Source organism: Microtus pennsylvanicus, chromosome X, assembly GCF_037038515.1.
Source record: "Microtus pennsylvanicus isolate mMicPen1 chromosome X, mMicPen1.hap1, whole genome shotgun sequence".
NCBI lineage: Eukaryota > Metazoa > Chordata > Mammalia > Rodentia > Cricetidae > Microtus > Microtus pennsylvanicus.
In genome coordinates, this window is record NC_134601.1 from 6,553,916 (window position 1) to 6,572,179 (window position 18,264).

Sequence of the window (18,264 nt, forward strand, 5' to 3'; positions counted from 1 at the left end):
AGGAAGTATAGGCCGGGCAAACAGACTAAGAGAATATTGGGAAGAGAAAAGGCAGAGATGCAGTCACCAGCCAGATGCAGAGGAAGCAAGATGAGAACGCCACTGACAAAATGTACCAAGCCACATGACTAAACATAAATAGGAATTTTGGGTCAAATTAAGTTGTAAGAGCTAGTTAATAATAAGCCTGAGATAATAGGCCAAACAGATTATAATTAATATATGTTTTTGTGTCTTTACAGGGGATTGAATGTCTATGGGACTGGGATGGACAGAAACTTCTGTCTACAGATGAGACTGGTGAGCAGCTTCTGCTGAATCCGGCCCAAACATCTTGGGAATCATCACCTTTATTTCTCTGTAAAAACTCTTGGTGCCATGGTAACTATGTTATATATGCTTTGAAACACACCCCTTTGTTTGGTTTATGCCACCATTCTTCCCATGTTGACAACTCCGAAAGCCTTTATTGTCAGACATCAGCAGCGCTAGAGAGCTAGATAAAAAGGCATCCACAGAAAGGAAGGCTTGTATTTTCCTTCTACTCTCCCAGGTAGAGAAGAAGTTAGCTATCCAGTCTTGTGAAGAAAGGAGTGAGGCAAAGGGACAGTGATGACGCTGTGAATGCAAAAGGGATGGCAAACCATAAATCCGTGTACACTTTGATTTCTGAATGCCCAATCTGAAAGTTTAAGATTTAGAGACACACTGTAAAGAGTGTTCATGTGAAAACAGATGCTTATATTGTAGCTTATCTGAAGCTAGTGGCCTTATCTACGAAATTTAGTTTTTAAATCCAGTTTCTAATATACTTGATAGCATTAAATGGATAATAAACACACGCTGAAGTTTTTTTTTTTCTTTGAATGAATATAAAGAGTTTATTTGGTGCGTATTTGGGTATACAACAACAAATATTAAACAACTTTTTAAACTTTTTGTGCACAGGGCAGAAAACTGCCTGTACATGCTATGTCCACTTTTGGAACACAGATTTTAAACAATTATTAATGCACAAAATCTTACATATCATGCAACTCTATGCCAAGATTCCAACTTTCTTCCATGCAACAGATATGAAGATCTAAATGGAAACCTAGCTACGTCTTAAACACTTTTCCAGTAGCAAGTATAATATATGTTGTTTAGGGGGAACCAGTCTCAACATTACCTTGTACATAATACAATGGTCACGTGCCAAGTACGAGAACAGAAGGACTTGTACCTGTACAGATGATACAGTTCTTATTTGAACATCACAAGAGACAACACCACTGTTCCACAGTTCTTGTCTTTACACAAGAAGCCACAACGATAGATAACATGATACACGAATGGAATTAAGAGTAATCTACACTTGAGGATAATCCCGTTTCAATTTATCTATACTGACTGGGATTGACAATACAACTCAATTTCTACGCACAAACTACAGCACAAGAACTTGACCAGAATACTACAGTTCTAATTAACAGCAAAAAGAGAGAAAAAGAGAGATAAAGGGAGAAGGGGGTAGGGATAAAGGTGGAGAGGGAGAGAGAAAACAACCCATGATAATACTGCTACCTTGAGCCTGCTATGCCAATTCAGATTTAACCTTGAATTTGGTTGTTTTGGATTAAGTGAAAGAGTGGATAGAACCACAGAATTTCAGAAATCATACAGTTTCACTATATTAAAGAGTACACTTGAATCAAGCATAGATAGAAAACATGAAGCCAAGAAAACGACACAGTTCACAGAATTCGTTTGCTCCTACAAAACATTTAAGCAGTTAATTTTATTTTATTTTTTTAAAGAATAGTTGTGGTCTTTCAAATTTTCTTAGTTGGGAAGCAAATTGACTGGCACTGGTGCTGTGAAATATTTTTGCTGTTATCTCCAAAGTATAGGTGAGATCATATTTGGCAGTCCTTCTTCCAGATTTAGTTCATTGATAATGCTTGGCATTCTTTTGCACAAGCTGACTCTAAATTATGGGGCTTTAGTATGGATGATAACAAGGTCTAATGGCAGATAGAATAGGGAACTCTGCCTGTGTGTTTGTTAAACCTCAATGAGAAGATTGAACTTTTGGATGAAGGACTGCTAGAAGAATTCAACAGCACCTGGACATAAGGTTCTGTTATGGAGCCCTCGTTTTACCCTCACTGACTACGTTGATTCATTGTGGCTCATGGATTTGCCTCCATTCAGCACACCGGAGACGCTTCTGCTCTTGGTCGGGGTCCCACTTCCAGATCGGGAGAACTCCGTGAGATCGTGCAGAGACGGCTCCTTATACATGGCCACTGAAAAGCACAGAGATGGTGGAAAAGGCCTTTTATGTATTTCACTATTCCAAATTTCTAAAATAGATCTGTAGTTTACATTTTAAAACTTCTAAGTCCAGGGGCAAAGCTCATGTTCATCATCTCAACTTAGTCATTCTGCAATATATATTATATTCTGCAATATGTATATGTATATATATATATATATCATAAACAATAAACAACTTTGTATTATCGAAAGATTTAATTTTGATCATCGAAAAGGAACAAACACAAATATTTTATTTTGTTTCTATGTCTTAACTTAAACATGCAAGTACTTAGCAGTGTGGATGAGATTAAATTAAATAAATTCTAATCCTCATATAGTCATACATAAAGGATTTTAATACCTAATTTATATCACTTACAGTTTTATATGCAGGGAATAATGAAAACACACTTAATAAAGCTCTCAGATATTTAAATATAATCTATAACACACTGAGAAAGTGTAATAGTAAAATTTTACAATTTTAAAACATTGATTTCTATTATACTTTAAATGAAACTCTCTAAGATTAAAAGTATTAGTATAATTCTTAGAAAAATAAATGATAACAATTATTATTGTTGGGCTATACATCACAGTACTAGTGTATACCTGTGAAGTACATGCATCACCTTGTAAGAATACTATGGTATAGAAACTCACTTTTTTATTAGAGATAGATTCTGATTGTAGCCTAGGATGCTCTGGTATCACTAAGTAGCCCAGTGAATTCTCTTACTTATATTTTACCGATAATCATGAGGCACATGTAGAAAAGGACTATTTCAAAATCATTCAGTTAATATTGGGGCATAGTTACAAATGCTGATATTTTTGCACTTTGGAGGTTTAGGAAGGAAGATCATGAATTTGAGGCCAACTGGGAGGAGAAAGAAAGCCCGGTTATATAGTTGAGACTTCATTTCAAACAAACAAACACAAATACTGTCCCATCTCCCTGATAGTGAAAATGAAGCTAGAACCTGAACTTGGATATTCTGGCCCAGGAAATGAGTTGTAAAACACAATGTAATACTTATTTCAATAAGTGTGAATATGTGTGGGGGTAAGGTGATCACTACTACTATAAGCCTCTACTGTAATCTCATGTGGGTAATTTCTTCTATTTTGTTTGTATTTTCTGTCTCGTGGCTATGTCTTCCCCTCTGATATTGCTATTACCAATTTTATCTTTATATCTGTTTTGGCTAGGTTTGTCTTATCCTGACACAAGCTAGAGTTATTTGGGAAGAGAGAACCTTAATTAAGAAAATGCCCCCAGGAGACTGAACTATAAGCTTGCTTACGACATTCTTGATTGATGCAAGAGAGCCTATGTGTGGGTGGTGCCACCACTGAGCTGACGATACTGGGTGCTGTAAGGAAGCAGGCTGAACAAGTCACGAAACAGCATTTCTCTATGACCTTCGCTTTAGTCCTTGCCTCTATGTTCCCGCCTTTTATGATGTCCTGTGGTGTGGAGTGGAAGTGAAATAAACCCTTTCTTGCCCAAGTTGCTTTTGGTAATAGTGCTTTATCTCAGCAAATAGTAACCCTAGCTAAAAAAAGAAATTGGTATCAGATCATGAGGTATTGCTGTGACAGACCCGAGCATGTGTTAGGGAAGACCGTGAACTTTGGGATGTTGGACTGGAAAAGCCATTGATTGTTCAAAACATAGGGAGCTGTTGTGAGAACAAAGAATATAGAACAGTGCAGATAATGGAAGCCTGGCTTATGAAGTTTCAGAGGGATTTTTTGAGTGTACGTTAAAGACTCTATGTACCTACTTGATATGTTAAATGAAGACCCACCAATGTAAAACTTTTGCTTTGTTGGGGCAATTGATACCTGTCAGATGGGTTAACGAATATGATGCAATTAAGAAGATACCAGCATCTGGGAAGTGTTGGCTTAGGGGCAGCACACAGAGCCACAGTTCAAAGGTGGCCAAGGCTGTACCTTTTGCTGGTAGCCAAAATAGATGATGTGTGTTTACCAGGTGTTACTAGTTTTGAAGGGTTAATAGAGAGCAGATAAGGTTTTGCACTTTGAGAGGTCAGGAGAGGCCATTGGTAAATTTCAGTTGAAGTAGAAGTTCCAGGATTGAAGGGGTAAGTTGAGAAACATTGAGGACTGACCCCATGTGCTGGGTTAGAGTCCCTGATGAGAAGAGCCCAAAAGAACCTATTGGTGAAGGAGCAGCCCAGGTGGAGTAGAAATGTGAACATTCTGGAGATGCTAGCAACATGGTATGACCATCAAGGAGAGCACCAGCTGTGGAGCAGAGCTGGCTTGAATCTAGAAGAGAAATTGTGTATGCTGTGAATGGCAAAGCTTCAAGAAGGGCTGCTCCCAAGGCAGTTTTTGAACAAAGAGCATCATAAATTGGTCCCAAACATCAAACACTAAACTTTTTACGTTGTTGAATATTTGTTTTGTTTTGAATTGATTGTGACTGTCCTATGTTTATTACTTCTTATAGTAAGAAAGTACGTAATTTGTTTTTGATTTTACAGAAGCTCACCGTTAAATGACTTTAGGTATTTTAGAAAGAGTTTGGGAATTTACAGAGACTTTAGATAGTTCAGAAATACTTTGAACTTGAAAGAGATGGTGGATGTTTTGAAGAGACTGAACTTTTAAAATGTTTGAAAATTTAAAGACCATGGGACTTTAAAAAATACCCTGTAATACTAATATTGACATGCCATCATGGGGACAAATAAACAAGGGAAGGTTCTAGTTTTTGTGTATTTGTGTATCAAATTGATAAGTAGTCAATTGTGCTGGCTAATTTTATGTCAATTTGATACAAGTTAGAACTATTTAGGAAGAAAAGACCTCAGGGAAGAAAATTCTCCCACCAGACTGGACTGGTAAGCCTGTGGGGGCGTTTCATTGATTGATGATTGCCATGGGAGGGTCTAGACCATTTTTGACAGTACCACCCTTGGCTGATGGTCTAAGTGGTATAAGAAATCAGGCCGAGCTGGAGGACCTTGGCGTTATAAGAAAGCAGGCTGGGCAAGACATGAGGAGCAAGTCAGTAAACAACATCTTTTCATGTCCTCTGCATCAGGTTCTGCCTCCAGGTCCTGTCCTGTGTGAGTTCCTGTCTTGACTTCCATATGTTTTCCCAAGTTGTCTTAGGTTATATTGTTTTACCATTGCAATAGAAACCCTGAGATCACTCTTTTATTTCTCTTAATCTGAAAAAAAAACTGTGAAAGAAAATTCTTAAGACTATATTGACCAAGGGCTTTTCCTAGAAAGTTTAAATATGTATACATTTTAAACTCCATGGTTAATCTCTACAAGCCATTTTGGTATAATTTAGGGTTCTTAGTTGCCTTTAGTTTGTAATTTAGGTACTTACTTCTAATAAAGGTATTACTATGGTTAAGGTAAAATGAGAGTAGATGCCACTGTCAATGTCTGAATGTTGGCATGGCTTTTACATTTTGGCCTTGATGGTTTTTAGTGCTGTAAAATGCTTGAAAATGTATGTATAGATGTCCTAATATGGAAGAATTATGTGTCACGTACAAAAGGATGAAAAGGAATTTAAATAAACTAGTAATATTCATAGCAGAATCCATAGACGATCAAACTTACCTTTCAGTGGCTTGGGCAGAAAATGTGCTGCGGGCTTGTTCTTCTTCACGTGGTTGCCTTTCATGATCTCTCCTTCTTTGTTCAGGCCCAGATACCACCCTCGGCCCGACTGCTGCTGACGGTAGATCATCGATGAGTATGTCACATAATAATTTTCAAACACTGATTCTTTGAATTTGCATTCAGGTGTGAAATGTTCCTGCAACAAAAGTAAATAAGCAAAAAAGTCAGTATTTATAAGGGTGTGAATTTCAGGTAGAATAGATAGAAAAATACATTTCAGGAATTTAGATAATACTTTGTTAAAACTTGTATGAAGGATATTCTATTAGAATAGGACAAATTATTACCACTGGAAAGCACAAGACAACATGTAGCAATTTATGTTATCTTCTAAGAGAGCACCCAAAGTGAAAATGTGGCTGATCAGTGATTGGCACCCTGTAGTAAGCAATTTGAAGATTTGGACAAGCCACAAAAATGTATGCTGGACTAATTCAAGAGTAAAGGGATTGGAAGACAAGCATAAAGCTATTATAGGAGTCTTGTTTCCCTTAACAATAAGTAAAAGGAGAATAAGATTTAGTTTGCATTTATTTTTATATTATTACTACTGTGTATGTGAGTGGTGTGTGTGATGTGTATGGCTCACATGTGGCGGTCAGAAAACACATATGTTCATTCCTTTCACTTTCATTTACAATTTGGGGATTGAACTTAGGCTTTGTGTGCCAAGTGTCTTTGCCTGCAGAGCCATCTCACCCAAGTAATGATTTTCATAAATTCTCAGGTTATCATATAGTATGGTTTTCAGTTGCCTGAATATTAAAGCAATATTAGGATGCTGGTTGCCTAGTTTTCTAAAATAGTTGTACAAAAAAAGCTTAATTTTCACCATAAGGTAAATAGAATTGATATTTTTTAGTTTATTGGATCTTAATTCAAAATAGAATTTACCTCTAACCTCATTATTTTCATAAATTAACAGTCACAAGCAAATCAATATGGTAGTAAATACTTTACAGAAATTCTGTAAACAAACGCAAGCAAATAACGCAGAGGACTTTAACCCTGGAGTTCTGGTTTTCTGTATTGGACTGTGCCATGTTTTCTTTAGAATGGGTTTCTAACCATAGTAGATTGTTTGAAGGACAAAAATCAGCCTTCTTTTTAGATTGCGTGTATATATGCACATATACATGGAATACACACACACACACACACACACACACACACACACACACACACATATATATATATATATATATATATATATATATATATATATTTCTAAGCTAAATGAAACAGTAGATTTTAACCTATAAGAAAATTTATAGAGTAGCAGAATGGTCATTGGAGTGGAAAATAACAAGGAAAATAAAGTAGATACCAACGATGTTATCAGATCTTTCCCCTACTTTGCTGAGATGTTAGCAGGAACAACAGTTGATAATTTTGTCCAGTGTTTACAAAGCCTTGTTGTGCGTGCCTTCTAGGATACTGGTCTTTTTAAAGCAATGTCTCTGTGTTTCTTCTTTCCTTCATTTTCACATTTAATATCATGCTCAGTATATACACCAGCTGAGCAACAAGATTTGAAATGTTCTAAAAATTACTTTAGTGAAGGGGAACACATTTCTCAGCATTTTTCTGAAAGGGAAGCTTGCAACCAATTTTCTTTTCTTTTTTATTAAACCCTACCTCATTCAGTACTATGTCTGATGTCCCTATTTGCTCTGCACAATGTACTTGGTCAAGTATATTTGGGGGTTATTTCATTCAGTCTAGGAATACACCATAGATCTTCCAGGATTCACACAAATTCAACCTACTAAAGCAGAAATGTACTTCTGGGGCAACTGTCACATGGGAGAAACTGTCACATGGGAGTTCTATTTGTGGGTTCTGAAAATTTCTGTTTTGTGGGATTTTTCAACACAGAGAAAGTCGAAGTTTCTCTAGTGATGAGGAAAATATCTGGAGTTCTTGGGAATTAAATCATCACTTGGATAAAATATTCTTCCTTGGAAAGTAGATTTTCCTTTCATAAAATGTCAGAAATAATTTGCTGGTAAATCTGTTGAATGCTACCGATGATCAAGTTAGGTGACACTCTTCAACCACTGGCCCAGAGGATCCCACTACTCAGAGGAAACTCCAACAGAGGCCCTCTGAAATGCCCACCCAGTCCTGCAGTTATTCAGTCCCAAAGAAACACACAGAAGCCTACATTGATTATAAACTGGTTGACCTATTAGCTCAGGCTTCTTATTAACTAATTCTTACATCTTAAATTATCCCATAATTCTTGTCTGTGTTTGTCACGTGGCTTGGTAGCTTTCATCGGTGAAGCCTTCTCATCTTGCTTCCTCTGTATCTGGGTTACAACTGAAGACTGAACCTTTCCTCTTCCTAGAATTCTCCTATTCTGGTTGCCTCTACTTCCTGCCTGGTCACCCCACCTATACTTCCTGCCTGGCTACTGGACAATAAGTATTTTATTAGAACAATATAAGTGACAGGGTACAAGACCATTGTCCCACAGCAAACCACATGGGAAAATATTCCTGACTACAGAATGAGTAGATGGGACCAAAATGTGTCCTAAGTTAAGTCTCCCAAACATACCGTGCTGTGCTTAGCATTATGTGTGATATCAGTGATTATTCATTAATTTTATATACATTTTCAGATGGTCTATTACATATCTGAATGACACTAAAAAATTCAGTGATAATTAATACATACTCTTCTCTATATCTGAAGAGATCAGGCAAATGACTAGCACACAAGACGTATGTACTGCCAGAAATACAGAAAGAATGTTCAGAAAAAATATATATTGTCTGAGAAAAGAGGAAAAAGTAAGACATAATTCTGACAGGGACACTAAGGACAGTTTCATAGACAGAAGAGATCATTATATCTGAGTCTTGAAGCATAGGAAAGAATTTAACTCAGAAATAAAGAATAATGGTTGAAGCACAGGTCAACACTTATCCCATCCTCAACTTACCCTTCCACTCTTCTTTTATTATCTGGAATCTACCAAGTTGCAGCTTCTCACACTTAAATACAGGGGATATGTGCATTCATATGCTTTCTACTTCATGTTCCCATAGCCATCAGCTTGCATATTATGGCAAGTAGATGACTTTAGGACCTCTTCAACAGGATCTCATAATTGGTCTACCTTATTATCCTTATGTATTTGTTTACTTAAAGTAAGGTTCCCTTCCTCATAAACTCTGGATGATTTCACCTCGCATATAATAAAAGCAACAAATGACTGGTTGTTTCCTATTCAGTCACCACCATTCTTGGTCCTCCATGGCTTTCCAAATGCCATATACTTTTTTAGTAACTCATCCTTCTTTTTCTCTTTCTCTTAGTTTTCTCCTCATCCCTCAAGATCTACTTTAAATATAATTCCTCTTTGGATCACACGTGATTTCTTCTAATCAGAACTGATTAAATCTATATCGACACCCAGAGGCTCTACCTAGATCACTGGCATGGTACCCATGCATGGGAGATAAGCACTTGTATTTCAGAATCTATCCTGCTGTATCCCCCAAGCTCAGGGTAGACCAGTTGATTAGTATGAATGTTGGATTGCAGTGATGGAGACTAAATACTGAAAATTACATGACTTATTAGAGTATCAGCTTCCAAAACGTCTGCAGGGAATTTCCTTTATATCATAGAATAAATTCAGTTATATTTATAAGGAGGCTGTCATTGCATGGACAGATCTTGCATGAGTGATTTAACAGCTGTTAAGAATAATGTGGCACCTACAACGCTAAGGGAAGTCTTGGCAATTGTTACAACTATCGGAAAATGGCAAGGAAGGACTCAATGAACTGAATGCTCTGTCACATCCTGACAATTTCTTAGTCATCCCTACTAAATTTGGACTCAAAAGCTCAGCAGAGAAGAAAATGAGGCCAAAAACGAGAAGGAAAAAAAAACACGTTGAAGCAACCAAAGGAGTGTTCTGTTCTCTGTGTGTGACACTGTCATTTTTATCCTGTGTTAGAATGAGTAGGCAGAAGAGGCTTGATTCTATTAAAATGTGGAAACATTTAGCATCCCATTTTATGCAGAAGAGTACAACAAAGAAGCTATGGGTGCAATTGCATCTCTTCAGTACATATAAGCAATATCAATAATGAAAATTATATTTGGCCCAAGCCAAGAAAGTCCTATTTTGAAAAGGACATCAAGGAACAAATTTACTTTGATTGGTTGTAGATGCCTCCACACTGGTTCCCTGAAAGAAGGTACCAAAGTGAACACAAAAGAGGCACTGAATGAAGGCAGCAATAGCTGTGCCCTATATTTAAAAGGCAGTAGATAAATAAATATCTCCTATCAGAAGGGGCATATGAGTCACAAATTCCTTGCATAGTTCCTATGAAATTACTTAATAAACTTATAACTTATTTTTTTTCAAGACATGGTTTCTCTGTAGTTTTTGGGGTCCATCCTGGAACTAGCTCTTGTAGACCAGACTGGCCTTGAACTCACAGAGATCTGCCTGCCTCTATCTTCTGAGTGCTGGGATTAAAGGTGTGCACCATGATTGCCCACTAATAACTTTTAATGCATTAACTTCTCTTAAATGTTGTTCACCTCTCATGGCTCATACACATTTTCCAGAAAATAATATTTAGTTCATGAAATAATCTGTCTCAAAGACCGTCTCTGTTGTTGATTTGTATTTTATTCCTTTACAAGTTCAAGATTTGTTTCTTTTGGGTGACTATTAAATTTCTTATCTATATGTAGCTCATACTAGCTAGTTATTATCATATTTTGGCCAACAAATGAGGGATTGAAGTTTAGAGAATACACAGATCCAAGAGTAATATCTAACAGTTCTTTTTCAAAACCCACTTTACTCATATTATTCAGAAGTAAATAATTATTTGGAGGTTAAAATAGCAAATATGAATAAATCATTTTAAAACCCTCATACATCAATAGAACATACTAGAGAATTCTTTCAGCCAAGGATGCTAAGGGTCAGCTGCTCCTATCATGGCAGATAAGGTCTCAATATAGACATTTTAAGGCACAATGGGTAATACTGGATTCATATACAAATAAACACAAGATTTAATGGTGTGCCAGAAACATTGTCCCAAAACACAGAACTTGAGACTAGTATAAATCGTTACTCTCTTTTAGAGTCTACAGATGTAGCTCTGCCCTGTGTTGCTTCAATCACAGTGGTAAAGTGTGGAGACAGCATAGTCTTTTTGGCTTGCTGGAGCTAAAGCTTGGTTAAAGGAGACTTGGGTTAGAAGAGCAGCTGATCTAGAATGATGCCAGTAGGGCTATGGTTTATTGCTGTGCAACCAGGAACCATGACCTCAAACAACAGAGCTCAAGGTTTCTGTGTATATTTGTCAGTCAGGCTCTATAAGCACATCTCCAGCATTAGAACAGATGCACCAAGATTAAATACCCTCATAATTAAAAAAAGTAATTTAGCAAACAGAGGCCATAATAACAGGGCTCTCATCCACCCACCCCACCCCCATTCTCTTGTAGATTAAGCTATGATGTCACTACAAGGTGACAGTGTTACATTTGTATTTGTATCTAGGCAGGATGAAAAACTTTCAGGACTACCATGTAGACTGTAAATGTCCTTTTTACACATTTAGCCCCCACAACATATTTTTAGGTAGGCAGCATAGATTCTTTTGGATCTAGGGAGAGCAAAATTGTCTACTGAAGTGGTTCCTACAAAAACTGGTAATGTTAAACCTGAGTAGCAAGGACTGTTATCACAGATCCTGGTATAAGCTATTGTTCTCAATAGTTTTTGCTTACGGCACCTATGACATTTTTAAAGTAGGAAATAAAAAATAAAAAGCAGAAAATAAAGTTTATAGATTTATATGTGAACAAGAACAGAAGCATCACTAACAGTCCTGAACCATGATTTTTTCAGCAAGTTCAATAATCATATTTTAACAGGTTTCCTTTCTCTTCAGTGCTCTCAGTGACCTCTTTTCCCCTTCTATCTTCCAGCGCATTTTCAGCAGAGTAATCCTCCAATTAGTTTAGCAATTACTGTCACTAGCAAGGGTCATTCATCTCATCTTGAGCCATGTTCTAATGAGAATTAATTTTCTGGATTTAAAATATGCAGGTTATTTAAGCAGGTCTGATTTGTGTATGTCAATTATTCTCCCGCGTATTGAAAATCGTGACTAGATTAAAATCAGAGCCTCAGCTCTTTTATAAGATAAGTAAATGAAATTTTAAAATATAAATTATACCCATGGGGTGACAAGGTAACTACCTATATTCCCCAGATTGGCTTCTCTTACATCAGTGATCTCAAAATCCAGGACTAATTATTATATTCAGAGCTTTGATATTCTTTCCAGGGGTATATTTGAGGCAAATAAACTTCATTATTCCTGAGTTCAAAGAATGGTAAGGAAGAAGCTGAGGAAAAGGGAATCAACAAATTGTGCTCTGTAGCCAAGCAAATGTGTTAATTCATGATAAGGGGACTATTTTATACAAAAAAATCCCATTGGACTAAGATAATTAAGGACAGTTCTTGGTCTAAGGCATGGGTTACAGGATTGACCTATACATATATGATGAAAATATCTGTGAAGTGCAATGTCATATGATGAGACCTTTGAAACTGCCTTGTACAAATTCAAATAAAGAGTTAATTCTGGCACTGCATCTACCTAATAAATAGAAGGCTCTTCCAGAGGAGAGACATAAGCGGTCAGCACTTGCCTCCAAGGGGAGAAACGGTAAGTGATAAAATGAGGAAAGAAGCCTAGAGATAACTCCAGTGTATATGTGTGAGTGTGTGTATTATATTGCATGTTCATGTGGGTGTGTGCACATGTGCCTTTGGGTGCATGTGCAGATGATTCTGGTGGAAGGTAGAAATTGATGTTACGTGTCTTCCATGCTCGTTCTCTATGCAATTATTTTGAAACAGGTTCTCGTATTGTACCTGTAGCTCATCAGGCTGCTGACCACTGAGCTCCAGGGATCTACTTATCTCTGACAATCAAACTCCAGTGCTAGGGTTTTACATGGGGGCCTCATGCTTATATAGCAGGCAGTTTACCAAATAAGCCATCTCGCTAGCGTGATAAACCCAATCTTCAAGACATGGAAGAGAAAGGGGGGGGGGAGACAAAAGAGGGTTTTAAAAAAAAAGACAAAGTAGTGTAGCTGGGGAGATGGTTCTTCAGTTAAAAGCTCTGGCTGCCTCTGCAGATGGTCCATGCTCAGTTCCCAGCACTCACATGGTGGTTTACAACTATATGTAACTTCAGTTCCACGAGATCCAATACACTATTCTGACCTTTGTGGGCACCACACATAAATGTGGTATACATACATTAACACAGGGAAAATACACACACATAAAATTTTAAAAATCTTAAAAAAAAATCAATTTAAGGAAGACAATTGGGAGCATGGGGGAGGAAGGAGAAGGGAGGGTAAAAGTGGAAGAGGAGAGAAGGGGAGAGGGAGGAGAAGTTGAGGGAACAGGATAGTCAAGATGGAGGAAGGACAGAGATGAGAGCAAGGAAAGAGATATTTTGATTGAGGGAGCCATTATGGGGTAAGGGAGAAATCTGGTTCTAAGGAAACTCCTAGGAATCCACAAGGATGACCCCAGCTAAGACCCTAAACAATAGAGGAGAGGGTGCTCAAACTGGCCTTGCCCTATAATCAGATTGATAAATATCTTAAATATCACCATAGAACCTTCATCCAGCAACTGATGGAAATAGAGGCAGAGATCCACAGCAGAGCTTGGGGCTGAGCGAGCTCCCAAAGACCACTTGAAGAATGGAAGGAGTGAGAATATGAGCAAAGAGGTCAAGGCCATGATGGGCACACCACTGAAACAGTCTACCTGAGCTAATGAGAGCTCACCAACTTCAGCTGGACTGGGAAGGACCCAGCATGGGAAGGACCAAACTAGACCTTCTGAATGTGGGTGACAGTTGTGTGGCTCGATCAGACTGAGGGGCCTCACTGGCAGTGAGACCAGGATTCATCCCTACTATATGTACTGACTTTTTGAGAACTCTTTCTCTTTGGATGGATACCTTGTCCAGCCTAAATGTAGTAGGGAGGGCCTTGACCTTCCTCCAAAACAATATGCCTTACAATCTCTGAGGATTGGATAGGGGGTGGTGGTGGGGTAAGGTGGAGGGGATGTGAGGAAGGGAGGGAGTTGCAACTGGGATTGGTATGTAAAATAAAAAAAAATATAGTTTGTTTTCTTTTTTGAAAAAAATTAAATAAAATAAAAAATCTGGGAAAAAAGAAATACAAAACAGTGCTTAAGCTGAAGTAAGACTAAAGAGAGATCCTTGTAAGAAAGACATAGGCACATAATTATGTCCTGATCTTTGTGTGTCCAAATAACTAAACATTTCAATTGAATCCTTTGGTTTTATTTTTGTAAAATGATGTAATAGTCTACCAGTTCTGTTAACTTAATTATGCTCTCGCTCGAAGATCCAATGAGAAGCTGTATATGACTGAAGCTTCACTGAAGGCTTTCTTCTGATAATAAGTAACCAGAAAATCAGGTCAAAATACATTCTTTCATTTTCAGAGTTCTTTTTCATCTGGAATCAATTTCTAAGAATAAGATTAGCCTATGTGTATTTTACTAATATAGAAGAATATAAATTGTACCCCAAATTGTACCTACAGATGAATTTTAATGTTCTCCTCAAAGTTTGGTTATTAGGAAACCTTTTTTTTCTCCTTTCCTTTTTTTATTTCTGTCGGCAGCAGGATGAAATGGCTGCAGTGCTGTAAACCATGGCAGTAAAAATAAAAAAAAAGAGAGAGAGAGGAATATTTAAAATAGATCTTGTAAAATTCCATGACACAAAATCACTTAAAAATACATAGGGCTAGACATGGTGATGCATGCCTTTAATGCCAGCACTTGGGAGGCAGAAGCAGGCGGATCTCTGAGTTTTGAGTCCAGCCTGGTCTTACAGTGTGAGTTCGAAGACAACCATGGATACATAGAGAAACCTTGTCTAGAAAAATTAAAAAAAATACACATGGTAATTATCAACCATTTGAAAATAAATGCAAATTATGCTTAACTGTGTCTATTTTTTATTGCCTCATACTGTTAAAAAATTCTTGATGTCATTTTTATAGTCCAGGATAGTTTATGGCATTTTAATTTACCTTAGGTTAACATCACAAACATGGCAACATATTGCCCTTTCCCCACAGTTAATCATCAATAAGAATTAGAACAATACTAGGCCTCTCAGTGAGGGACCAGGTACTATGTTTTAGTTCCATAGTTCTCTTACAGCTTTGTACTGGTCATCCTGTATCTTCCAGTACCATGAAGATGTGCCATCCAATGGTTTATTCACTCTATTCAAATTTACAAACAAAGCTGAGTATTGGGGGTTTGTTGGATGGCTGTTGGCTCTTAAGCATTGGCAATCTATATAATGTAAAATAAATAATGATCAAAAACTATTGAGAATTTCTAAAAAACAAAAAACAAAACAAAACCCACAGCTGGGCCTGTTGGTGCACACCTTTAATCCCAGCACTCAGGAGGAAGAGGCCTCTGAATTTGAGGCCAGCATGTTCAATATAGTAAGTTCCTGGACAGTCAGGGCTATTTCGAGAGATGTCATCTCAACAAAACAAAACAAAAAATTAAAGCAAAGTATATTAAAAATAAGCTAGAAATAAAGGAAAACAAACACCCCCCCTTTACAGAGGCTAATGGGTTATTTTTGTCAGTATAAAAAAATATATGATTCAAAGGTCTCATTCCTCACTAACATTGGTCAGCAAAGTTTAAAATGAAAGCAATTTGCTAAGATTTGTGACAAAGCAAGATAAATATATATGCATGAATGCATACTAGATGAATAGAATAAGGAGCTAGTTTTCTAAATGAAACAGAAGTAACTTCACTAAAATAAGAGGAAAGAAGAAAATCAATGAACTCAGATGAAAAGGGAAATACTGTTATAGACATTCTAGAAATGTAAATATCTTTGAAATGTATTGTGAATAATTATATATTCTAATAGAGTTGAAGAACTAGAAGGGAGGATGAATTCCTGGGGACATGTAAGTTACCAAAACAGAATTGTGAAGAAGAAATAGTAAACCTGCAAAGACATGTAAGGAACAAATCTCAACAAACTGAATAAATGTAGCAGTATATTAAACAAGGTCATTGATCATTGACCATGATCAAATGGGACTCTTCACAAAGATACAACCAGGAATCACAACCACCATGGAATGAAAGACAAAACAATACAAAGCATAGGATCATCCCAATGATTGCAGAAAAGACATGTGAGAAAAGTTACCATTCCTCCATAATAACAACACTGACTATTAGGCAAAGGAAGAACAGGTTCAACAACATAAAGACCATATATTATAAGGCAAGAGCTAACATTATCTTGAATTGGAAAACTCCTACAGCTTCTAAAAATATAAGGAGACCCATTTTCATTAGCCCCCTTCAGTACTAGAAAACAAATAGGCAAGAGACTGGAAAGAGGAAATCAAAAGTTTCACTATCTGTAGATACACTCTTAGATAAAAAATCCCCAGAGGCTCTGTCAAAAAATATCTATTAGAAGTGACAATGTGGTAGGTTGAGGCAGGTATTCAAATCCAGTCTATGCTATATAATGAGTTTGAGATCAGCCTCCGCTACATAGTAGAATCTTGTCTAAAAAAATGAAGGCAATCCAATTAACCAAAAAGGATGTGATTTTATTTTATTTATTTTTTGTCAACTTGTTATAAGCTATATTCATCTGAGAGGAAGAAACTCCAATTTAAAAATGCCTCATAAGATCAGGCTATAGGAGGTTTGTAGGGTATTTCTTAACTAGTGACTAATATGGGATGCCCCAGCCAATGTTTGGTAGTGCTATCTCTGGGCTGCTGGTCCTGGCTTCTATAAGAAAGAAGGCTGAGCAAGCCATGGTGAGCAAGTCAGTAATCAGCATCCCTTCATAGTTTCAGCATCAGCTCCTGCCTATGGATTCCTGCTCTATTTAAGCTCATGTCCTGACTTATTGATGATAAACGGTGCTGTGGAAGTATAAGACAAACTCCTTCCCTCTTTCATTTCTTCCTTCCCAAGTTGTTTTGGTCATGGTGTTTCATCACAGCAATACACTAACCAAGACAAGGGTAATTCATCTACAATTAGAAGTAGAAGACATGGATGAAAAATTAAAGAGATCTATCTATATAAAAATGGAATGGCCTCCTATATTCACAGATTGAAAGAACAAATATTGTTAAATGTCCAATTTGGGGGCTGGAGCAATGGCTCAGTAGTTAAGAATGCTTACTACTCCTGTAGAGGATCTGAGTGTGACTTATAGCATGTGCCATAGTGACTGACAGCTAAAATATTGAGCCCTCTTCTAAATGTCATGGGCATCAGACATATACATGGTACACATACATATGTGCAGTTGAAACACACATACATAATTTAAAAAAATATTTTGTAGTACCAAAAATGATCTGTCCTTTGAGTGAAATATCCCTCAAATATCAATAATATTCTTTCCAGAACTAGAAAAAAAGTGGTAGAATTTTGTATTGAACCATACAAACATGCCTGTCCCTCTCCATAATCCAAAGCAAATGAGAAAAAAAATAGTTAAAGGTACTATTTTGTCAGACCTTAAAATAAAGCTAAGTATGAAAAGAGACACAAGGTCCATGAAACACAAGAGAAAACCTAGAAGTAAATCTATATATCAAAAGATAATTTCTTTCTACAGAAATTTTATAAACTAACATTGGAGAAGAGTGTTTTCAATAAATAGTGCTGAGAAAATTTTGTATGCATATGTAGAAGAAAGAAACCAGAACTCTATCACTCATTACTTTCATAAACAAAAGAAACACAAATAACTAAAACCCGATTAATGACTAAGTATAATATCTGGAATTGTGAAAAGACTATAGTCACCCATAGGGGTAATGTTCAGGATACTGGCGTAAACACAGAATTTTAGCTTTATGGATAACAGCCGAAAAGTAGAAGAAACAAAAGCAGAAACAGACAAAGGAGATTCTATTCAGCGAAGAAGCTTCTGTACAATGAATGGGGAAATGAAAATGAGAAAACCTGCAGAATAGGATAAAATTTGTACAAACTATGTATCTGAAAAGGGATTGATGATTTTCATATTACATATATTGCTACCAGCACAAACTCTGGCTATGGAGCATTTGAATGGCATTTGTGAGCCCAGATGTTTGTGTGCCAACTCAGGATTC

General features: G+C 36.8%; 1 protein-coding gene across 6 annotated transcripts in view; it reads right to left on the reverse strand.

Annotated features, from left to right (window-relative positions):
• Nucleotides 1-851: 851 nt before the first annotated feature.
• Nucleotides 852-18,264, reverse strand: part of Fgf13 (fibroblast growth factor 13) — a 509,820-nt gene continuing 492,407 nt past the window's right edge. For all 6 annotated transcript variants that reach the window (XM_075957507.1, XM_075957503.1, XM_075957504.1 and 3 more), the window contains 2 exons: nt 5,923-6,121; nt 852-2,291 (listed from right to left, as the gene is read on the reverse strand). In XM_075957507.1, the coding sequence (XP_075813622.1) occupies nt 2,155-2,291; nt 5,923-6,121 (336 nt within the window). In that variant the 3' untranslated portion in view covers nt 852-2,154. The remainder of the gene's footprint in view (nt 2,292-5,922; nt 6,122-18,264) is intronic.